Source organism: Chiloscyllium punctatum, chromosome 10, assembly GCF_047496795.1.
Source record: "Chiloscyllium punctatum isolate Juve2018m chromosome 10, sChiPun1.3, whole genome shotgun sequence".
NCBI lineage: Eukaryota > Metazoa > Chordata > Chondrichthyes > Orectolobiformes > Hemiscylliidae > Chiloscyllium > Chiloscyllium punctatum.
The window spans coordinates 28,878,216-28,903,643 of record NC_092748.1 but is presented as its reverse complement, the minus strand read 5'-3'; the positions used below and the strand labels follow the sequence as shown (position 1 = coordinate 28,903,643).

Below are 25,428 nucleotides of genomic sequence, written 5' to 3'. Positions count from 1 at the left end.
TCAGGGAAGGAGATCTGCCATCCTCACCATCTGCCATGTGACCCCAGACCCACAGCAATGTCCTTTGAAATCACCTAGCCACTTGGTTCTATTAATCACTACGAGGTCTCAACAAAGAAAGAAAACCAGACTACCTGATAGTAATCTAGGAACTGGAAAGGACAACAGCAGAAATAGTCCGGTCAATCGTGCAAAGTTTTCCTTCCTAATGTCTGGGGGCTAGTGGCAAAACTGGGAGAACTGTCTCATAGAATAGTCAAGCAACAGCTAGACATAGTCATAATCACGGAATTATAACATCCAAGATACCACCAAGACCATCCCTGGATGTCCTATCCCACGGGCAGAGGTGATGGCACAGTCATAGAACAGTCAGGATGGAGTTGCCCTGGGAGTCCTCAACAATGACACCAGACCCTTTAAAGTCTGACATCTTTGGGTTTAAACATGGGTATGGAAACGTCCTGCTGATTAATACCTGCTATTCTCCTTCAGATGATGAATCAGTACTCCTTCACATTGAAGAGAGCTTGGAGGAAGCACTGGGGATGGTAAGGGCACAAAATGTACTCTGAGTGGAGGATTTCAATGTCGCCCGACTGATCAAACTGGTCAAGTCCTAAAGGACGTAGCAGCTAGACTGGGTCCAGTGATGGAAAGTGTCATCGACAATGCTATCAAGCAGCACCTGCTCAGCAATATCCTGCTCAGTGACATCCAGTTTTGGGTTCTGCCAGTGCCAATCAGCTACTGACTTCATTACAGTCTTGGCTCAAACATGGACAAAAGAGCTGAATTCTAGAGGTGAGGTGAGAGTGACAGCCCTTGACGTCAAGGCTACATTTGATTGAGTGTGCAATCAATGAGCTCTATTAAAACTGGAATCAATGGGTATCAAAGGGCAAACTCTCCACTGTGTGGAGTTATACCTGGCACATAGGACGATGATTGTGATTGTTGGCAGTCAGTCACCTCAGCTCCAGGACATCTCTGAAGAAGTTCCTCAGGATAGAGTCGTAGACCCAACCATCTTCAGCTGCTTCATCAATGACCTGCCCTTCATCATAATTTCAGTTGTGGAGACTGCACAATGGTCAGCACAATTCACAACTCCTCAGATACTGAAGCAGTACATGTTCAAATGCAACAAGATCTGGACAATATCCAGGTTTGGGCTGACAAGTGGCAAGTAACACTTACACAACACAAATACCAGGCAATGACCCAGCCCCATCAGGGACAATCTAATCACTGCCCATAATGTTCAAAGGCATTACCATCTCTGAATACCCCACTATCAACATCCTGGGGGGGGTTACCACTGACCAGAAGCTCAACTGGACTCACCCGATAAACACAGTAGCTACAACTGCAGGTCAGAGGCTTGGAATACCGTGGTGACTAATTCACCTCCTGACTCCCCAAAACCTGTCCACCATCTACAAGGCACGAGTCAGGAGTGTGATGGACTACTCCCCACTTGCCTGGAATGGTGCAGGATCAACAAAATTCAAGAAGCTTGACACTGTCCAGGACAAAGCAGTCTGCTTAATTGGCATCACATCCACACACTCCTCCAGCAATGCTCAGTTAGCAGCAGTGTGTAACATCTACCAAGATGTACTGTAGCAACCCAAATATGCAATATTGCATGCTTATGTTTCAGCAAAAAAAACACCTCGTTAAAAGAAATAAAAGCAATATGATTATCAAGGCAGATTTCAGTCTGGAGTCTGATTTGTCCAAAAAAAAATCAATTGCAATCACAAAAGATATAAGAATTGCAAAGTTGCAATCTTGCAATTGAAATTCTGCATCCAATCCATTCCAATCACACATTTAATATATCAATCCTATTTTCACCTGTTGCCTCTCAGCGTGTCGAGATTCATCATCAGGACTACACAGGAATTCAAGAACCTAAAGACACAAAACATACATTTTATTAAGAAGCTGGTTAATCTGGAATTCAATTAAGAAGCTACTTTAAAATCTTTATTTCCATTTCCATGGACAACACATCACTCTGAACGTGGAGGGAGTTGCATTATTCCCATATCTTTGTCATTGCCAAATCTGTCATAAGCAAAGTCATGAGACAGCTGTGCTTTACATGGGACAACAGAAATTGAATGTTTGGCATTGAATATGACATGTTCTCCTTGACAGCACAGGGATACCAAAGGAAAGCAATGTTGAACTATCTTGTAGAAATATAAGGCAGAATTTTCTGCTCCCTCAAGCAGCAAGGTGATTGAAGAGGACTGTGAAAAAATACAACTTTGAGAGAAAAATTTCTGACTTTCCCCTTTCAGTTTAAATGCTGAGTTCACAATCACACTAATGAACGGGGATTACTTTATGTCTGGACTTTGGCACCTCATTATTAACCAATCTCAACCACCTTCCATGCAACTCCCAATTCTCTCCTTTCCATTCAGACAAGACCACATTAGTTCCTGAACTAAAAGTCAGAACGGTCACCTGGCAACAGCAGCTCTCCACTTGCTTCTCTGGGCTGTCAGATATCTCTGTCTTCACAATAACATCACTGTATGCTCCAAAAGATATTGTCTGCTTCACCAAGCAAATCCAAAAGGACAAACCACCAGCCTTAACACATCCCTTCAGACTGAACAGTCACATCGGCCCTTAAGCATTTCACTACGACTTGCATGCTTTTGCCAGGCTGCTATATACGCTGGACCAATCACACATCTGCACAGGATTCATCTTACGGCTCTTGATTTATTTTCTTAACATATAGTTTGCGTGAGAAGAATTGCCACGGACGTGGCGAACAAAAATCACTCAAAAACTTCCTTAAAAAGTGGACAAATTGAACCCATTGAGTAGAATTAGAAATTAAACAGAATTAGATAACCTAGTTAAAGAGGTCATGGATTATTCTGAATTTCCCATATCATCAGAACAACTCACCTGGTCAAAAAGCATCCTATTGACAAAAAGTGTGTTGTCTGGTTTTGCCAGCTGTCGTGCCAGGAAGGTGAAAAGACACCCAACCTGTGATGGAGTGAAATCTGAATTCTCCACCATAACCTGCAGAAAATAATCAAAAATGCAAATCATTTCCATCAAATAAGTAGAGCCATTTGAAGAACTGGCACTTATTCTAACAATCTCCGAGTGATTAGTGAGTTAATACTTCTTTCTAGATAGAAGAATGGAAAAGGGGAAGGGAGAGAAGAGTTAACAAAGAATTGCTAAAATAAAATCTCTAAGCATTATTATTAAATAAAATGTTTCAGAACAACCAATGTAAAAACTTCTGTCCATGAACCATGAACATTTTGGAATTTTTCCGATAACCATCTACCATAAATCTAAATACTAAAGTTACATGTAAATATTGCTGAGTTGACATAAAATTCTCTCATCGACTGCTTCACAAATTATTATTTCAAACAGAAAATCTCAGACATTCTACTACATTTTCTTAAACAACCTTAGTGTCTCTGAGAGAAGTGTCTAGTAATACATTTTGCCAGGAAGGTAGAGGAAAAGGCAACACAGACTGAATGGCACAGTTCTAAAGAGCATGGCAGGGACAAAGATTCTTGGGGTTCATATGTACAAATCTTTGAAGGTAGTAGGTAGTATAGTGAATAAGAAAAAGGGCTCTCAACTTTCAGAAATATAATTATCGAGGATACAAACAGGAAGCATCACTAAAGCTACATGAAACTCTACTCAGTTCTGCTCTACTACACTTAGGAAGGATTTGAGGATCTTTGAGGGGACGCAGAGACAATTTACCAAGGATGAGGAATTTTAGTGCAAGGTTGGGTATGAGAAGTAGAGTTTATTTCTTCTCCGATAAGGAGATTGAGAGGAGGAGATCTGAGAGAGATGTACAATATTATTGAAAGATTTTGGTAATACCACTAATTTTGAGGGTACTGTATCAGCTTGAAGTAACATCTCATGGTGTTGCATTAGTTATACTTTTGAACAATCCAGTTTGATTTTCTGTCAAGGGAGAGAAGAAGTACCTAAACATACCTAAGATAGGGATTCAAGCTATTGTTTCTGTTTTAATTATGTTGTGTAATTCAAGGTTTGTTTGTTAACTTTAAAGAGACAAGTAAGAAGTCCGAATTTAACAAATGGTACTGAATACAACAGCTAACTTTGTACAAGTCTTATGGATTTTAAGTAAAGTTTAGTTTGCTCCCTGACTTGAACAAAAACATACATTTTAAAAGTATATTCTGATGTTCTGCTGGAAAAATTTATTCTTATTTGCTTTAGTGAATCGTTTATGGTTGCTGGCACTATTGATAAAAGGATGCAATGTAGTTTGTACCACTTCTCGGTTAGGATGTGGAATCTGACTCCCAGGAACTAAGAAATAAGAGATGTATGTTTGTTTAGCCTACGTGATTATATTTACAGAGATAGAATGCCACCATATGACCCTGACCTTAAATGGAAAGAGTTAACTTGAGTAATTTCCCAATAAGCTTTTGGCATTAGAAATAAGAGTCAGACAGTCAACATTTTTCTACAGTTTTGCCAAGGCTGCTGTGGTCCAATTCTTCTAAGAGACTGTTCAACATAACAGTACATCAGACAGAAGAAAAGCATCACCTGCGCCATCACATGTCTGGGGAGAAAGTTCTGATTAATAGTCACAAGATTTAGAATGTTAACTCTACCCTCTCCCCACAGATGCTGCCAGACCTGCTGAGTTTCTCCAGCAATTTCTGTTTTGTTGCAGATCTCCAACATCCACAGTTCTTTGTTTAATATTTGGAAATTTTCATTCTGTTTTCACTATGTATTTGTACTAAATATTCACAAAATTTTGTTTTAAAAATTCTGCTCAACTCAAATATTATTAGGGATATTTTGTTAGGTCAAGCACACCTGAGGACCCTGTTGCTGGAAGTTAAAAATTTGGAACTTAGATACTTTAAGTGAAAGAGTTTGATATCTCAAAATCCCAAAAGTGTACAACAGATTTAGATAACATATAGAAACTAATGCTGTTCCTATTAGTTGACAGTACAGGTGTAGGAACAATGTTCTCCCTAAGCTGCCTGGCCTCCCACACACACAGCCACTCCAAGGTTCCACACAGATCTCAGCATTAATGTCTAGTTCTGAATGTCACTGCTGTACATTAGTCTTACAACCCCATGCAGCGAGTAAGAAAATCAGAGGGAGTATTATCTAGGGGATCAGAAATTTAAGATTCTGTACAAAAACATGCAGGGGGAATGAGGGGGAAAATAATTTTTATGCCCTGCATAGTACTTAATTCAAAGTCTGCCTCCAAGGGTGGACAAAGCAGACAGGATGAATGATTTCAAAAGGAAATTGGATGGATACCAGTGAGAAATAAAACTGCATGACTACAGGTATACAGTAGGGAAATGGAACTGACTGAATGCTTTACAGAGAGTTGGCATCAACCCAGTGGGCTGAATGGATCCCTTCCATGCTGCAATAACTATGATTAATTATCCTAATGCAACACGAGGGACTTCTAAAGTTACTGCCAGAGAATTGCATGCTCATGGCATATGGAAAGTCAACAATTGCAAATGAGAGTAGTTTAAAAAATATTCATATTTCAAATAAAATTTCAAAGAAAAGCTGGAAGATGGAAAAAAATAAATTATATTTAATCTTATTATTTCCAAATAAAAAATGTTTATCCTCATTATACAAACTGAAAATTTTAGTTACAGCTGAAAAACAGGCAAATTAAAGAATTTGATAGGCAGCAGGGAACTGATGGAGTGTGGCACAGTCATCCTTCGGTTTTGGTTTTTTCTGAGTAAAATAATTTGCTGAAATTTCTGCTATTTACAAGAGCAATGAATGTTACTGCACAAAAACACAATAACGAAGAAGTGATAATTTACGTTAGAGCGGTTTAATAAAGAACCAAACTATTAAGGAAGCCGTGAAGTAATTTCAGTCAAATTCTTACTGTGAGCAAGATATCCACAATCCTCTGCTGATGTTCTACTGCTTGTTTATCATTTCTGAAGTCTTCAAACGTCTATTTAAAACAAGACACATCATTGAAATTGACTTGAAGTAATCTGTCACACAGAAAAGACTCAACTAATTCAGGTTTAAGTTGAGAAGCCAGGGAAAAGTAATACCTTTTTATCATGACTATTCCACTTGAAAGCTTTCTCATAATACCTTAATCTGCTGTAGTTTAAAGAAAAATGGTCCAATTATGATTAGATTAAATTAGATTAGATTCCCTGCACTTTGGAAACAAGCCCTTTGGCCCAACAAGTCCACAGTGACCCTCCGAAGAGCAACCCACCTAGACCCATTCCCCTATATTTACCCCTGACCAATCCACCTAACACTACGGGCAATGTACCATGGTCAATCCACCTAACCTGCACATCTTTCGACAGTGGGAGGAAAGCAAACATCTCCACAACTGCTGAATGCTTGTGGCCAATTATTGATAATCTAAATCAATTATTTGGGTGTGCAAATGAAATGTAATATTCCCAAGTTAGGAATGCAGAAGACACAAAACTGCGTGGAAGTGACTATTGTGAAGAGGGTGCAAAGTTGCGTAAATGAGATTTGGACAGGCTAAGCATATCAGCAAAAATTTGTCAGATGGAATACGATATGGAGAAATGTGAAATTATCCACTTTGGTAGGAAAAGTTAAAAATCGCACAACACCAGGTTATAGTCCAACAGGTTTATTTGAAAGTACAAGCTTTCAGAGCACTGCTCCTTCATCAGGCAGCTACCAGAGCAGTGCTCTGAAAGCTTGTACTTTCATTAAACCTGTTGGACTATAACCTGGTTTCATGTGATTTTAAACTTTGTCCAACCCAACCCAACATTGGCACTTCCACAACTTGGTAGGAAGAACTACAGACTACTTTGTAAATAGTGAGAAGTTAGGAATGTTAAACTTCAAAGGAACTTGTGTGTCCTTGATCACGAGTCACTGAAAAGGTGCAGTAAAGAATTAAGTCAGCAAGTGGTATGTTGGCTTTTATTACAAGGGGATTTGAGTATATGAGTAAGAATGTTTTATTGTAATTATACAAAAGCTTTGTGAGAACACACCTGGAATACTGTGTATGACTTGGTCTACTTAATCATAGAAAGGTATATTTGTTGTAGAGGAAATGCAATGGCAGCTCACTGAACTAATCCCTGGGATGAAGGGATTGTCCTGTGAAGGAAGGGCTAGGCCATATTTTCTGATGTTTGGAAGAATGAATTGTCATCTCATTCAAACAAAAAAATCTTACAGGAATCAACAGGTTATCTGCAAGAGCAAAGCTCTTTCAGGTTGGGAAACAATCTCTGAATAAATGGAGGGCCATTTAATCCTGAGATTGATGGATTTTTTTTTCATTGGAATTCTCAGGCCTAGAAGGCTATAGAGGCTCTGTATTTTCCCCATGTTCAGGGCTGAAATCAATGAGATTTCTACACATTAAAAATGTCAAGGAATGTCCAAAATTTGCAGGAAAATGTTGAAGTAAAATATCAGCTGTGATCTCACAGATGGTGGTGCAGGCGTGAACAGTTGAACTCTAACAGTTGAACTTCCACTCTAATTCTTATGTTCTATCATCATCCATAACAAGTAACACTATAAATCATTAGACTGCTAATGTCAGCTTTCAAAATCTGATCAAATCAAATTACGGCTGCTCAGATATTTGGGGGGGGGGGGGAAAGATGAAAATAATATCCATCGGCTTCCAAATAACATTTGAAAACAACTAATCTGTCCTAGAATACCGTACATGCTTGGCTTTAAACTAACATGATACCCATAGGGCCCCAAAGTGTGCACTATTTCCTAATCAACTTGATCAAAGACGTCATTACAGGGCGGTGCAGTGGCTCAGTAGTTAGCACTGCTGTCTCACAGTGCCAGGGACCCACATTCGATTCCACCCTCGGGCGACTGGAATTTGTACATTCTTCCCATGTCTGTGTGAGTTTCCTGCGGGTGTTCTGGTTTCCTTCCACAGCACCAAAGCTGTACACAGGTTAGGTGAATTGGCCAGACTGAATTGCCGACAGTGTTCATGGATGTGCAGGCTAGGTGGATGAGCCATGGAAAATGCAGGGTTACGGGATGGTGTTGACTTATGGGGCTGAATGGCCTGTTTCCATAATTCGATAGTCCTACCTGTCACATTGCTGAACCAGGTGGGACTTGAACGTGGAACTCTTGATCTAAAGGAAGTGACAATGTCACTTCACCAACAGCCCCCTGACCACCAAGTGTGCATTATTATCAATAATTTGAATCACCTGCACCTTTCCTCACAGCCTCTTAAGTATGCATTTCAAAAAATCCAAATCCTGAATGCATATTTGTGCTAATTGGTACATGAGTAACATGCAATTGCTTGTGCTAGCAAACCAATCTGCAGTCACAGTCTAATTAAGATCACCTGAAGATCACTTAAGTATCATGTTTCTCTAATAGATTTTTGTTCAGGCTGTTATTTAATCCAGCACAGCAAACTTTCTGTAATCTATGGTTTATGACAGCTTGCGTTTCTTCTTTCAACACATTGGAGAAATTGCTCCAAAATGTCCTTAGTTTTTCTTCTGGTTTGGTTCCACCTTAAGCCTTTGTTAAAAATTAGATTTTATCTGAAACTGGATCATTTTTAAAGAGGATTTTCACCTGTTGAGTCACTGCAAATCACGCAAATAAAACAACCTAGACTGCTTTAATATAGTCCTTTTTGGTTATGCCTCCAGTAAGATAAAGATTTTACAACAACAAAAGCTTCAATTTTTGCTCATTAGTGTCAATTCATGAAGAAAATAAGTCCAGTCGAAGAGCTTTCATGAATCAGTTCAAATGGCTAAAGCTTGTTTGTAGAATGGTCTGATCTAGAGGTATTGACTTGTACATCAGCGCATAACAATGCGGAGAATATAATATGAAGTGGCTTTAGTGAAAACTCACTTCAATTTAAAATTCCAGAAAGCCATAGTTCAGCTGACTGTACTGGAGCCAGATGTAAAATTAGAGGAACTGAAGGAAAATCACACATTAATTCCCCTGCCAGCAAAACAACTGTTAAATATATTTCAGTATGTCAATAAATGACACTGTTGAACATAAAAGTTTCATGCTCTGTAAGTTTGACAAGTTGTTTCTCTTAATTAAAGACTTGGTATTTAAAAATAAATCCTCTAAGCACTCTAAACATGATCACCTTCTGAGAAACGGTCACTCAACCTGAAACGTTAACTCTGCTTTCTCTCCGAGGATACTGTCAGACCTGCTGAGCTTTTCCAGCAATTTCAGTTTTTGTTTCAGGTTAAAAAGATATTGTTTCAAACAAGATGAATAAAATTGAACAAGGTGAATAAGATCAAGGCTGCTCTTCATGTCCACTGTTGACTTTTAATCTCATTCAGGTAAAAAGCTCAGTGGATACACAGAAAACTATCCAGGTTGTCTAAAAGAAATGTAGCTTAACAATTCATATCTGGCCTCATCCCACAAATTTACTGGCCTGGCCAATTCCGGAAGTATATCAGCGCATGGCAAAAAAAAATTAAGAAGCCAATAGAAGGTACAAGTTGGACTTACAATAAGACTAGCCATGACTATTTCGTTATGATATCCAATGGTGGTACCATCACAGAATCTCCAACCATCAATATCCTAAGGGTTCCCAGGAACCAAACTGACCAAGCTATGTACATACATAGTGGCTACAATAATACTTGAAAGGATAGGAATACTGCAGCAATTAATTAGTCTCTTGGCTTTCCAAAGCCTGCCCATCACCTACACGGCACACGTCAAGAAGGTGATAGAATATTCCACATTGCCTGGATGAATGTAGCTCCAAAAATACATAACAAGATTGACACCATCCAGAACACCACATCCACAAATGCCACTACCTTCAAACAACTTTGCTCACTAGCAGGAGTATGTCCTGGACCATCTATGCGATGTACTGCAAAGATTCACCAAAGCTCCTTAGATAGTACCTTCCAAACCAACAATCACTTCCATACAGAAGGACAAAGGGAGCAGATATTGTGGAACACCACTACCTTCAAGTATCCCTCCACATCATTTACTACTGACGTGGACATATATCGTCATTCCTTTAGTGTCCATAAGACAGTAATAAACAGGAACAGAAATAGACCATTCAGCCACTGAACTTGCTCTGTCACTCAAGAGGATTATAGCTGATCCACTTTCCTGCTCTTTCCCCATAACCTGCCATACACCCACTGATCACAAATCTATCTATCTCAGCCACAAAACACACAAAAATATAGCTCTCTGTGGTAGGGGTTCCAAAGACTCAACTCTCAAAAGAAATTCCTCCTCAGTCTTAAATTGGTTCTTCTGTATTTTGAGACTATGCTTTCAGGTCCAGAAGGGGGACCACCTTCTCAGGATTTACTCTGTCTACCCCTTCAAGAATCCTCTATGTTTTAATGGGATCACCTTTCATTCTTCGAAACTCCAGTGAATCCAGTCCCAATCTGTTTAATTGTTGCTGGTAAGGCAATCCCTCTATACCAAGCATCATGCTAGTGAACTTTCTCTGAACTGCCGCCAATAAAATGATATCTTTCTTTCAATAACGGGATGAAAATTGCTCACAGTACTCCAGATGTAGTCTCAACAACACCTTGTACAGTTATAGGAAGACTTCCCTACTATAATATTCCAAACCACTTGAAGTAAGGTCCAACATTTCATTAGCCTTCTTGACTATCTGCTGCACCTGTGGGCGAGCTTTCTGTGTTTCATTCACAAGTACTTCCAAATAGCAGGTGGGACTAGATTGGGTTGGGATATCTGGTTGGCATGGACGGGTTGGACCAAAAGGTCTGTTTCCATGCTGTACGTCTCTATGACTATGACTATGACTCAAAGCCTTTTGTGTTGCAGCTTTATGTAGTTTTTCTCCATTTATAATGATATTCTGTTCTTTTGATCTCCCTTCCAAAATGAAAAACTTTGCATTTTCCCACATTATACTCCAATTGCCAACTTTTTGCCCACTTACATAAACTATAAATGTCCCCCTGCAAACTGCTCGCATCCCTCTCACAACCTGCCTTTCCACCTATTTTTGTGTCGACTGCAAATTTGGCTGCAGCACATTCACTTCCTTCCTCTAAGTCATTGTAAAAATTTACGAGCCTAGCACTGATCCTGTCGAAACCCACAAGTTACCAACCTGAAAACCTGCCCTTGGGTCAAAATCACAAAGTCCTACCACAATGGCATTGTGGGTCTGCCTACAACACGTGCACTGCTTAGATTCAAGGAGGTAGCTCAACATGATCCTCTCGTGAGTATCTAGGGGCAGGCAATAAATGCTGTCCAAGCCAGTAATGCCCACATCCCATGAGTGATTGTTTTTTTTTAAAATAGTGGCCATTTTACACAAATCAATAAAGTTAAGATGACTCTCACAATATTCAGTTAAAATATAGGGGAATCAGATAGTTAGACAACACCTCCTCAACAAGTATTTTGTAGGTTATACAATCATGAACTTTAATATTATAAAGTATACATAAATGCCTAAGTGCAGTATGCTTATAGGAATAACTGTCAACAATTAAGAATATCTAAGATAGAACAAAGATTGGTTTAAAAAAAACACTTCATCACAATCTAAAGGACATCCCTAAGCACATCAAGTCATCAATTTAATAGCTTATTCTCAGCTGCGGTTGTCAATGCAGACATCAGCAGTCAATTGATAATATGTTTGGATGCTTGACAATGTTCCCAAGTCGATTGATAGCTTTGATGATGTTTTAAGAAGTATTTATTGGGAAACAATCATTTCTTGCACTTCTTCAATCACAGTGCATAATTTCAAGTTTGAACATTTCATAAAGCAATGGGGCATGAGGTAAGTTTAAACCGTTTTCTGCTTCTTGTAATATCTCAATTCACCTGCACCATTTTTCTAAATTAGCATTCTGTCACATTAACATCCCTACACAACAATATGTACTTAGGCATAATTACATTGGTACAATTAGTAAGCTCTTTGGCATTTAGTCAACAGAACAGCACTGACTACTCATGAAGTGAAATTAATCTCTGCTTTCTATTCAAAAGAAGGCTATGAATAACTTCATAATTCAGTTTGTGCATAAAATCATGCAATTAGCAACTGTGAAGGGAAGAATTTCAACAAAAACATTCAGTAATGAAATAAATAATGAATTGCAATGAAGTTGAAGCATTCAAAACTGTTGTTTAAAATTCATAAATCAAGAAAAATGAATTTTCATTTTATTGAAAGGAGAATGAAACACAAGATGAGTGACGTGAATGAACAATTGAACATTGCCTTGCTGAGAGTACACTTGGAATACTTTGCACAGTTTTGTATTCTCAGTTGGAAAAGGTACAGCACTGAGAGTTTCAGGAATTTAAGGGCTGCAGAGGAGGAAATGAGGAAGGGCAATATTGCTCAGGGATTCATTAGTGAGGGAAGTAAACAGGTACTTCAGTGGTCACAGACGTGAAACCAGGGAAGTGTGCTCCGTTGCAGGTGCCACATTCAAGGGTTTCACGAATAAAAGTCCAGGACGTTTTTATTGGGAAGAAGAACAACCAGAGGTCATCACCCATGTTGAGACCAATGACATAGGGAAAAAAAAAAAGAGAAATGAAGTCCTGCGAGCAAACTTTAGAGAGTCAAGTCGGAAAGTGAAAAGTAGGATTTCAGTGACAGTAATCTCAGGACTATTACCACTAATACACATCAGTAAATACAAAAGTAGCAGTGAGCAGATGTATGTGGAGAGAGACAGTGCAGAAGGGAGCACTCCAGCTTCCCTAGGCAAAAAGGACCATTTCTGGAGATAGTGGAATACTTGAACAGGTTACATCTGAACAGGAAGGGGACAGACATCCTCAACCCCAATGTTATTGGGGTTGATTTTGACTCAAGTGGTAGGGGAATGGGATCCTGACAACTTGTGACATCTGAAAAGATCAGGTTGAAACATTTGCAGCAATCTTCGGCCTGAAGGGCAGAGTGGTTGATCCATCTTGGCCTCCTCCAGTGGTCCCCAATGTCACAGATATTAGTCTTCAGCCAATTCAATTTACTCCACATGATATCAAGAAATGGTTGAAGACATTGGACACTGCAAAAGGCTCTGACAACATTCCGGCAATATAGAACATAGAACATTACAGCGCAGTACAGGCCCTTCAGCCCTCGATGTTGCGCCGACCTGTCATACTAATCTGAAATCCGTCCCACCTACACTATTCCATGTACGTCCATATGCCTGTCCAATGACGACTTAAATGCACTTAAACTTGGCGAATCTACTACGTTGCAGGCAAAGCATTCCATACTCTTACTACTCTGAGTAAAGAAACTACCTCTAACATCTGTCTTATACCGATCACTTCTCATTTTAAAGTTGTGTCCCCTCGTGTTTGCCGTTCCCATAGTTGGAAAAAGGCTCTCCCTGTCCACCCTATCTAACCCTCTGATTATCTTGTATGTCTCTATTAAGTCACCGCTCAACCTTCTTCTCTCTAACGAGAACTGCCTCAAGGCCCTCAGCCTTTCCTCGTAAGACATTCCTTCCATACCAGGCAACATCCTAGCAAATCTCCTCTGCACCCTTTCCAAAGCTTCCATATCCTCCTTATAATGCAGTGACCAGAACTGTACACCATACTCCAAGTGTGGCCATATCAGAGCTTTGTACAGCAAAGTACTGAAGAATTATACGCCTAGAATGTAACTGAAACCAAACTGGTCCAGCACAGATACAACACTGGCATCTACTAACATAGTAAAAAAATTGCCCAGGTGTGTCCTGTACATTAAGAGCAGGAGAAATCAAATCCGGCCGGTTACAGGCCCCAGTCTACTCTTGATCATCAGTAAAGTGATGGAAGGTTTCATTAACAGTGCTATCAAGCAACACCTGCTCAGCAACAACTTGTTCAGTGATGCCCAATATGGGTTCTGCCAGGGCCACCAAGCTCCTCATCTTATTATAGCCTTGGTTCAAACATGGACAAAAGAGCTGAATTCCAAAGGTGAGGTGGGGGTGACAGCCCTTGATATCAAGGCCTCATTCAACTGAGTGTGGCATCAAAGAACCCTAGCAAAACTGGAATCATTGGAAGTCATGGGCAAATGCTCTGCTGGTTGGTATCACACCTGACACATAGAAAGGTGGTTATGATTGTTGTGTGGTTTTTAACATAGTTGTTGGAGGTCAGTCATCTCAACTCCAGGACATCTCTGCAAGAGTTCCTCAGGGTAATGTCCTAGGTCCAACCATCTTCAGCTGCTTCATTAATAATCCATCCCTCCATCAGAAGGTCAGAAGTGTTGAGTGCCATTCACGACTCCTCAGATATTGAAGCAGTCCATGTTCAAATGCAACAAGTTCTGGACAATACCTAGGCTTGGGCTGACAAGTGGCAAGAAATGTTCACACCACACAAATGCCAGCCAATGACTAGCTCCACTAAGAGACAACCTAATCAACATCCTGTGACATTCAATAGTATTACCATCACTGAATCCCCCACTATTAACAGCCTTGGGGTTACCATTGATCTGAAGCTCAACTGGACTCACCACACAATCACAGTGGTTACAAAAACAGGTCAGAGGATAGAAATACTGTGGCAAGTAACTCATGTCCTGACTCCCCAAAGCCGGTTTACTATCTATAAGGCACAGTCAGGAGTGTGATGAAATGCTCCCAATATTGGCTAGATGACTGTAGCTCCAACAACACTCAAGAAACCTGACTCCACATGGGACAAAGCAGCCCGCTTAATTGGCACATTGATTAGTATCCACTCTCTCTACCACCAATGCTCAGTAGCAGCAGTGTGTACTATTTACAAGATACACTGCAGAAATTCATCAAAGATCCTCAGATAGCACCAAGGAATTCAGGGAACTGTGTCAAAAACAAGTAAATGGATAAAGTTTCATTCTCACTTAAGCAATGTGTGTTTCCCCTCAGATTAAAAAAAAACACCTGTTCAGAAATTTCTAGGAGATCTTGTATTATCTAGACACTTGCCTATCTTGTTTTGTTGTAAAGTCCTAAACAAAAAAAAAATTAAAGTTGACAAAACCGTCATAATCTATTTAAAAGAAATCATCAGGGCTATAGATTTCCTTACAAGTTAATTGATAACTAGAGACCTAAATATATCTCAAACATCACTAACTCAAATTTCAAACCACAAACTTAAAATAAATCATATTAAAAGTTTATATAAATGAAAGTTTGTCTCACAAGCTACACAGACAGGGTACCTCTTTCTGTTCTGCAACTTTTCTATGGTTCTAAGCTTTTAAGCCATTAAGAATCAGAGGAAAGGCCAAAGTTGTGGGGGAAGAAAACAAACCAGCCTATCTGGCACTGGCACAGTGGCTCAGTGATTAGCACTGCTGCCTCACAGAGCCAGTAACTCAGCTTCGATTCCCACCTCAGGTGACTGTCTGTGTGGAGTTTGCACATTCTCCCCACGTCAGTGTGGGTTTCCTCTGGGTGCTCCGGTTTCTTCCCACAACGCAAAGATGCACAGGTTAGGTGAATTGGCCATGTTAAATTGCCCATAGTGTTAGGTGCATCAGTCATTTAGAAATGGGTCTAGGTGAGTTACTCTTCAGAGGGTCGGTGTGGGCTTGTTGGGCTGAAATGCCTGTTTCCAGACTGTAGGGAATCTAATCTAATCTTCTTTACCTTCGCTATATCTATTCTTGTGATAAAAGACTCCATAAAGCAGCATCTCTATTTGATTAAGGAAACTTAATTTAGTTTTCTCACTCTTATGTGCACATGCAACATTAGTGAAGAAATAGTCATAGTTCCATTTGAACTATTTATAAGGTCAATGAAAATAAAAATCTCTTACCAGTGCCAATACATTGAGGAATTCTCGAGTGTCAAAGTGAAGCAGTGTTCGAATCTGAGGATACAACTCTTCATCAGAAGCTACTTCAGTGGAGTGCAAGCGAATCAGAAATTCAAAGACCTGAATCCAGCCCAGAAACACACAGGAGAAAACATGTGAATCAAATAGGTGTGAACTAGCATAATTTAGGTGTACCTTTATTCAAATGCTACGTATAAAATGTTTTATTTTCAAGGAAAGTTTTCAGAATACAAGATGCCCATTCAAAAATGGCACAGGAGTACATCCAGCATAAAACCCAAGCTAATTGCTGCTGGAGATGCACTCTGGCTGCAATGTTAAGTATATAGTAAATCTTTACAATACAGCACCAAAAAAAAGCTATTCTTCCTGCCTGCCATAAAGTGTGGATCCAGTGGTGGATGAAATGGGGTGACCATAAATCACCTTGGATGAGAAATGTACAACTGCTATGAAATATTGTCAAAAAAGCACCAAATTAATTGGTTGTTATTTGATAGTGTAACCTGAGGTTAGAATGAATTACTTTAGCTTGTTGTCAGAAACATACCTTTCTTGTCCAGTAATTCATTCAACTGTCTGCATGCGTAACCAAAGGAAAAAGACTGCACGTACTGCCTGCCAGGACACTCTAATCCCAAAGTATGACAAAGGGCTCTAATTGTTATGCAGGAACAAAACCCAGCTCAAGAATCTGGCACCTAATTGAGATGTTAATCATATCTCAAGTTTAATTAATTATATGGAGTAGGAGGGCATTAATCAGGATCTCATAATATGAACACACATACTTATTTTACACTGTGGTGTGGTTGAGTTGGGAGGTTTAATGTTCGGCTCAGTAAATGCTTGTGGAATTGTGAAAAGATTGGCTCAAGTGCCATCCTTCAACGACTGGCTTTCCAGGATTGAGCTATGGGTGTTCTTTTTATATCAGCGAGCTGGTTTCATCCATTATCCTGAAATAGACACTCATTTGGAATGTGACATGAACTAAGCACATGAAACAAGGGAAAAAGGAGAAACAAATCAGGATTTCTTTTTCTTCAAATCTTATTGCAATTAATTTTAAACATAGGCTAGTTAACGAGTCTTTTATCAGAATGGATTTTATTAAAAATCATAGGCTTTTGAAGCAACTGGCCAAACTAGAATAGGCACGGCATGAAGCTTTTAAGCAGGATCTTACAACTAGTCATCACTGTAATTCTGGGAGAAGCTTCAAAAAAAATATGGTCAAGTGGGGCATGAGAAACAGCAGAGTTAAATTCTCAAGGATGAAAGAGACATGAAAATATCAATAGCATAACGAAGAAAACAATATGTGCACACAGAGCAGGTGAATTTAAAAAGCTCTTCCACAGTGAGTAAAATAATAATACAATCACACTATTGCCAAAAAATGTCAAATCGTAGACAAGACCAATCGTAGCTGTAGTATACATCGATATCAACAGAAGAACCTTAAAAGGTGAAAATATAATTGTTGTGTAACGTAGGCTGCATACAATATTGAACATTCGCCTTACAAACATGCCACAAGATAAAAGAGCTTCTAGTCTCATGCTTACAAATCATATTTTGAAGCTTTTCTAAGAAGCTGACTCTGGAAGTCTATGCAAGATTTGCAGTCAGCAAATCAATTCCTTTCTTGAGGCCAGTTTTCCAACATTTCATTTCTCCACACTATATCCTTTTTGAACAGGCTGAGGCAAATCTTTATGATGTTTGAGATATGCCTGTTCACACACCCATTCATCTCCTCTGCACAAAGGTAAGCTTCTATTATTATCACTGCCACATCCATAAAGTACTGAGAGTTGGAAGTCTGGAATCAGATGACTCAGTATATTAATTCCAATACGTGTATTCACTGCTTGTGCATGTGTCCAGTGCAGAACTGCAAAGTCAAGGCCACTGATTCAACTTGCAGTCCCTTTATGTGGCTACTCTTGACACTCCAACTCCCTATTCCAAAACAGGAGGACCTATATCTTTGCAAAGAATACTGATCAGCTCTGTGAAAGCAACATCATAAATCACAATCTTTGCAGTCGACCAACCTATGTAGTGAAATTGTTAAGGAATTGTTATCTCCTGATTACCTTAATGTCTGAGAACAATAGCTTCTCCAGAAAGCACACTGCAAAAGATGTTGTTTGCACAGTGACTACATTGCAACAAGATTCACAAAATCACAACAATCTGATAGTTTGACAGCCATGGCAGCATAAACTATTACTACCAAATGTCGAGCATGAATCTGGTTTCCTTTAAATATAAACAGCTGGCTGAGACACAATGGACATATTAGGATCTTTCTGTACCATGCTATTCTATGATTCCATGTAAAATAATCACTTCCATAATTAATAAAGAACTCTGGGATCTCAGAACCTCTTCAGTTATTGATAGATTTCTCCAAAACCACAAACACAGATGGAATTGTTCAACGCTAAACTTATTAATATAGTTCTGAGAGGTCACTTAATAATTCATCGTGACAAATTATGCCAATGCATGTTTCAAAATATAAGAGAGACATACCTTCGAAAACAAGAGGAAAGCATGCAACTCACCAACCAGTGAAACCATGTGTTTCTGGTGGATATTGTGGGGGAAGTCACTTTTCACTTTTGTGGAATAGCTGTATTTTTCTCCTCTTGGAGCCAGTAGCCAATGTCCACTTTGAGGTCATTCCCTTACAATCCTAGCAACAGGTGCAGCCAGTAGATCTATATTTGCTGACAATATTACATTTCTAGCCCAGACAGATGACACACACAAGCACGAACCATCAGTAAATTCATTTTTTCTTGAAGGCAAGAATAGATTATGCATACACGTTACAGGAGAGTTCAATAATGGAGGAATGATTTTCCATAATGTGATATAGTCACCATGCGTGGATGCACAGGTTGAGCCAATCACGTGACAGACAGACTGCAGGAAGTAATCTTTGTATACGACAATGACAGAACCACATTCCATGCATTTTGATGTCAGCATCGATGCATGAGCCACTGAAAAGGGATGGGGGGGGGGGGGTGGTGTGTGTGTGTGTGAGGTGGAGGATTAGACCCTGGGGGTGAGGGGGACACGAGCCAACAGGGAGACTGCTGAGAAACGTTTCTGCACCGGAACAGAGGAGAGGGGACCGATAACAGGGAGCAGTAAGGTGAAATCTACACTTGGAGGTCACCTCCATTTTGCCTGAAAATAATGGGAAGGCTGAGGAATACTGGGATACAGGGGAAGGCTGCTCATAGAAAATAAACTTATTTTATTACACATCCTGCAGTGCCATCTTTAGCAAGGTAGCTGCTTCTCCTTTCATCAAGTTTCTTTCATAAGAAATTCAGCCAGCCACTCATTAAATAGGGCTACCCCTATTCTCCTATACTCACAGCAACAACCATCAATACTAATGGCAATCTGCTGTCACGTGCTGCTTGACATCCTGGTGCCTCAATGGCATCAACATAATTTGCATATTCACAAAATGCTATCGCAGCAGCTCATATTTGAAATGTAACCTTGGATACCCAGTGCGTTAGAAGTGTTTATCTGGAAGACCAATAATTTATTGCAATACATGACCCAACACAATCCAGTGAGGTCAATCCAATTGTACACAGTCCATATGTGTTAGTATACAATACCAGACAGAGCAAAAGTACCTCTATCAAATCTGAATACCCACTCTGAGCTGTATCATTATACAGCGATATTGCATGCAGGGAAAGCATCTCCTCAGGTGTAAGATAATAGAAGATGAAAAGTGCACTCTCTGAAGCTAGAAACTCAAGCATCAGCCAAAGTCAGGGAGTAGCAGCTTACCAGCCTTCCAAATTGCAGAGATAAAAGTAAGAAGTCTAAATCACACGAAGCCTTTGCACAGAATCTAGAGTGCAGGATAACCTTGCTAATATAATGACTTCTTGCTGAAATTTACTCACCTGATGCTTCACTAATGGGACAAGATCTTCTGGAACATTACCGAGCGGGTAAGCACGTCCAGCAAGGCAGCAGCTGCAAATGGCAAACAACATCAATTATTCTAGAGCTGTTTAGGAAACACTGAAACTGGTTTTCAAAACGAAAAGCTAGCACCAAAATAGTACAAATTTATTATCATTAATGAAACATCAATTGAGTTAAAAAGTCAGCAGCCATGATCTACTAATAAAAATCAATAAAATACAACTGGCTCTTTGAAGTCTATCATTAAAGTCACTTTCTACTTTGTGTCTGCATTGGTTTCCTCCAGATAGTCCGGTTTCCTCCCATAGTCCAAAGACATGCAGGTTTAGGTTGATTGGGCAATACAGCATAGCCCATAGTGTCCGGGGATGTGTAGGTTAGGTGGATTAGCCATGAGAAATGCAGGACTACAGAGATAGCATAAGGGGTTGGTCTAGGTGGGGTGCTCTTTGGAGGGTCAGTATGGACTCGATGTGCCAACTGGCCTGCTTCCACACTGTAGGGATTCTATGACTAAGATGTGCTGCATTTCCATGAAAATGGAAATTAATCCCACCATAAGCAAGAGAGAAATCATAGCAGCATTAAAAACATTTTCGTTTCATTTTCTTGCGTACTTCTATTTACCAATGCTCGAGTAGGGAGAAATGAAAATTTAGCTGACAGTCTGTTGGGAGTAGATTTAGAGTGGTGAGTAGAGAGTGGAAAGCAGCCACGCAGAGCCTTGTCATTGTATTCCCAAATATTTCACCTCAATAGCTGTTTGAAGAAGCTGAGATACTCAGAACACCGAATCTAAATAAATATCTGAATACATTCTTTGCGATTCAACTTTGAACATGTTACTCAGCTTTAATTAACAAAACACTTTAACTGATTGAATTCTGTGTGGCACCTGAGGAAGATTATGGAAGCCAATGATTCAACGTTTCCATGAATAAAAGAACACAACTTCAAAGATTATTATAAATTGGATTCGAATTCATGATTGCAAATAGCAAAGTCTGAGAATTTCCAAAGGTTCAGAATATAATATCATGCTTATTTTACTACATTAAGATTATTAGTCATAGTACATCAGTACAGGGAATAAAGAAAATCAATAAAACTTCATGTTTGTTATAAATTCTTTCCTTGCTTGAGATTTTGACCCTACTCTCCAGTCCACAGTTAATAAAAGTAATCATACTGTATTGAAATCATAGCAAACACTAATTCTGGGAAGATGCAAGGAACCTTTGCTTTTCAACATCTGGACAAAGAATATTGTTGGATGAAATGATGCTCAGTTAGCTAAAACATTTAGAAACTAAGTCATCTTATTCATATAGCCAAATGTATAAAACAAAGCTTACCTTATGTATACCAGTATTTTATTACCCATGACAACTTGTTCATCTGTAAACATCAAAACATGATAGGATTACTTCATTCATAAAACATTAATCCATTCCAATTCTAGATTCTGTCAACTCTAATGTTTTGGTGTATTGAATTTAGTGACAGAATATTAGGAAAGGCTTTATACTTAACCAAATGGAACATGGTCCACCAGTCAGGAAGCATGTATTGTTTACCAATCATCTCCCACTCACCGTAACATGTAACTCTATGTTGCAGCAGGTAGTGCAAAACAAAGATCAAGCATACCAGGTGTGGCGATGTTGCTCCTATGACAAAGTTATTCTGTCCTTGGTTTTTTTGAGAGGAGTCGTAAATGCAAAGGTTCCGATGTGTCTAATTTGTATGGGGTTGAGGGCCAATTTAGTTAAAGCTAACAGATACTGCCTCAGGAAAAAGGCTTTCGAGTTTTTAAAAACATTTGTACAATGAAAGGGGAGTGGCCAGTTCTCTCAGTTCAGCATTTCGCTGGTTTGTTTTAGAACAAAGAACAAAAGAAAATTTACAGCCCAGGAACAGGCCCTTTGGCCCTCCAAGCCTGAGCCGGTCCAAATCCATTGTCTAAACCTATTGCTCAATTCCTTAGGATCTGCATCCCTCTGGTCCCTACCTATTTATGCATCTGTCCAGATGCACCTTAAATGAATCTATCATGCCAGCCTCTACTATGTCTGCTGGCAACGCATTCCAGGCACCCACCACCCTCTGTGTAAAGTACTTTCTGCATACATTCCCCTTAAGCTTTTCTCCTCTCACCTTGAATGTGTGAGCTCTCATTATTGAATCCCTCATTCTGGGAAAAAACTGATCTCTATCCACCCTGTCTATACCCTTCATGATTTTGTAGACCTCAATCTTTGACATTCCTCTATGCTATCTGTTACTCCACCAAACTTTGTGTCATCTGCAAACTTAATGATCAGACCAACAGTGCCCTCTTCCAGATTATTTATGTATATCACAAAGAACAGTGGCCCCAGCACTGATTCCTGTGGAACACCACCGGTCACCTTTCTCCATTTCAAGAAACTCTCTTCAACTATTACTGTCTGCCTCCTGTTGTTCAACCAGTTCTTTATCCACCTAGCTAGAACACCCTGCACACCACGTGACTTCACTTTCTCCATTAGTTTACCATGGGGAACCTTATCAAATGCCTTACTAAAGTCCATATATATGACATCTACAGCCTTTCCTTCATCTATTAACTTGGTCACTTCCTCAAAGAACTCTATTAAGTTGGTACGGCACGATCTCTCCCACACAAAACCATGTTGCCCGTTCTCTTCCAAATGTAAATAGATCCTATCCCTCAATATCTTCTCCAGCAACTTTCCCACCACTGACATCAGGCACACTGATCTGTAGCTATCTGGAATATCCTTACTACGCTTCTTAAACAGGGGGACATTACCAACTCTCCAATTCTCCGGCACTTCACCTGTGTTTACAGATGATGTGTTTTGTTTGCAGCTGCTGCTCCAACTTTAGCCGGGAACCCAGAGAACCAGCTGGACCCAAAGAAATAGGGTCTTTGATGCTGACCTCTCTCTCTCTCTCTCTCTCTCTCTCTCTCACACACACACACACACACACACACACACACACACACACACACACACACACACACACACACAACCACACCTCTGCTGTAAGAACCTGTGCATGAATTTACCATTTTTGGCAAAGGGGTGTTTATGGGGATGTTGCTAGTATTTGGAACAGCATCATTAAGTTGCAATAGAATCAATTGGGTTTTCAGATGTTATGTTATTCTATATTCTGTTCTGTTTTGTTTGTGTATAAACAAATCTGTTTTGTTTAACATGGAGTAGTTTGGCCAGCTGCATCACTCATGGAACATAAATTTCGACCTGCTTAAAGCAACTGGAAAAGTTAGGGTCTGGGCTACCTCCTTGAAATGTCTTGGGTGGGGGGTGGGGGGGGGGGGGGGGGCCTGGTCTGGCCTGGTTCATAACACCAGGCTCAGGAGATTTATCTGACCTCTGTCATTTATGGTGATTGATGAACAGGAAAATAATGGGAAAGCACAATTAAACAAAAATAGTACTAGGTTCAGTCGCTCGAAACTGTTCAAAGGCTGAAGTGACAGTATAGCTCAAAAGGAATAACACTTCAGCAAGGGGATTACTGCAAAACCTGAGCATTTGCAATTCAAAGTGCATTACATCAGAGATCAATTGCATTGTGAAAGTGTCCAGTAATATCAGTTTTGCAAATAACACTGTTGGATTCATCTTTTTATAAAGCAAATATGATACTCAACCAAATTCAGTGAAAAGTTTAGATTTCAGGATACATCATGATCCACTGGCATCTTTCTGATAGAATGATGAACCTCCTCAGGTAAGCACGAATGCTTCTAGAGTGTATAGAATCATAGCCATAGAGATGTACAGCATGGAAACAGACCAACTCGTCCATGCTGACCAGATATCCTAATCTAATCTGGTCCCATGTGCCAGCAATTGGCCCATATCCTTCTAAACCCTTCCTATTCACATACCCATCCAGATGCCTTTAAAATGCTGCAATTATACTAGCCTCCACCATTTCCTCTGGCAGCTCATTTCATATATGCACCACCCTCTGCGTGATAAAGTTGCCCCTTAGGTCTCATTTATATCTTTCCCCTCTCATCCTAAATCCATGCGCTGTAGTTCGGGACTGTCCCATCCCAGGAAAAGACTGTCTATTTACCCTATCTAAGCCCCTCATAGATTTTGTAAACCTCTATAAAAGGTCACTCTGCAGCCTCCAAAGCTCCAGGGAAAACAGCCCCAGCCTGTCCAGCCCCTATAGCTCAAATCCTCCAACCCTAGCAACATCCTTGTAAATCTTTTCTGAACCCTTTCAAATTTCACAACGTCCTTCCAATAGAAAGGAGACCAAAATTTCAACAGTGGCCTCACCAATGTCCTGTATAGCTGCAACATGACCTCCCAACTCCTGTACTCAATACTCTGACCAATAAAGGGAAGCATACCAAACACCTTCTTCACTATCCTGTCTACCTGTGACTCCACTTTCGATGAACTATGAATCTGCACTCCAAGGTCTCTTTCTTCAGCAACACACTGCAGGACCTTATCATTAAGTGTATAAGTCCTGCTAAGATTATTTCAAACAGTAGGGGGAGATCCTCCAGTTTGCTGGACAATATCAGGATTTATAATATGGTGTCTGATTGCAGGGGTGCATACAAATTCTATGCTAACCATGAAATAGAAATCCAACAAATAAATAAATGTGAAAAATAAAAGCGACCAAAATCTAAATAGATTGCTGTTTAAACAACCCAGTGGGCGGCACGGTGGCACAGTGGTTAGCACTGCTGCCTCACAGTGCCAGAGACCTGGGTTCAAATCCCGTCTCGGGCAACTGTCTGTGTGGAGTTTGCACATTCTCCCCGTGTCTGCGTGGGTTTCCTCCGGATGCTCCGGTTTCCTCCCACAGTCCAAAGATGTGCAGGTCAGGTGAATTGGCCGTGCTAAATTGCCTGTAGTGTTAGGTGAAGAGGTAAACATAGGGGAATGGGTCTGGGTGTGTTGCTCTTCGGAGGGTCGGTGTGGACTTGTTGGGCCAAAGGACCTGTTTCCACACTGTAAGCAATCTAATCTAAAATTCCATGAACCAGAGGCCACCTTCTGTGCTGAATTATTCAATGATTTACTGCTAAGCCTTTTTTTAGAGCCACTGATGGTCAAAGTAAAATTTTCAGAAATGGAATAACAAACAGCAACAAGAAAAATCTGTGCATTCCACATTAACTGGTGCACCTACTTTGTTTCTTTTAATATTGAAATTGCAAATTAATAAGTTAAGAAATGCATACTGGCAGATGTAAAACCATGGGTCAAAAATGTACATAACTTAATGTTGGCAGCACTATATAGGCTTAATGTATGCTGGATGACATTTTAGTAGAAAGTAGTTAAAAAGGAACAAGGTGAGGGTTTAGGGGAACCTGCATTGTGTTCATAAATTAGAAATAAACATACTTATCAAATCAATTTAGCATTGTAGATTTGCAAATTTGAAACACATGATCATCTTAATTACGAATTAAAAGAG

General features: G+C 39.8%; 1 protein-coding gene across 3 annotated transcripts in view; it reads right to left on the bottom strand.

The window, feature by feature from the left end:
• Positions 1-25,428, bottom strand: part of vps8 (VPS8 subunit of CORVET complex) — a 554,976-nt gene that overhangs the window by 383,059 nt on the left and 146,489 nt on the right. For all 3 annotated transcript variants that reach the window (XM_072578743.1, XM_072578745.1, XM_072578746.1), the window contains 6 exons: positions 21,288-21,330; positions 19,908-19,980; positions 15,928-16,047; positions 5,963-6,034; positions 2,941-3,060; positions 1,864-1,920 (listed from right to left, as the gene is read on the bottom strand). In XM_072578743.1, coding sequence (XP_072434844.1) covers positions 1,864-1,920; positions 2,941-3,060; positions 5,963-6,034; positions 15,928-16,047; positions 19,908-19,980; positions 21,288-21,330 — 485 coding nt within the window. The remainder of the gene's footprint in view (positions 1-1,863; positions 1,921-2,940; positions 3,061-5,962; positions 6,035-15,927; positions 16,048-19,907; positions 19,981-21,287; positions 21,331-25,428) is intronic.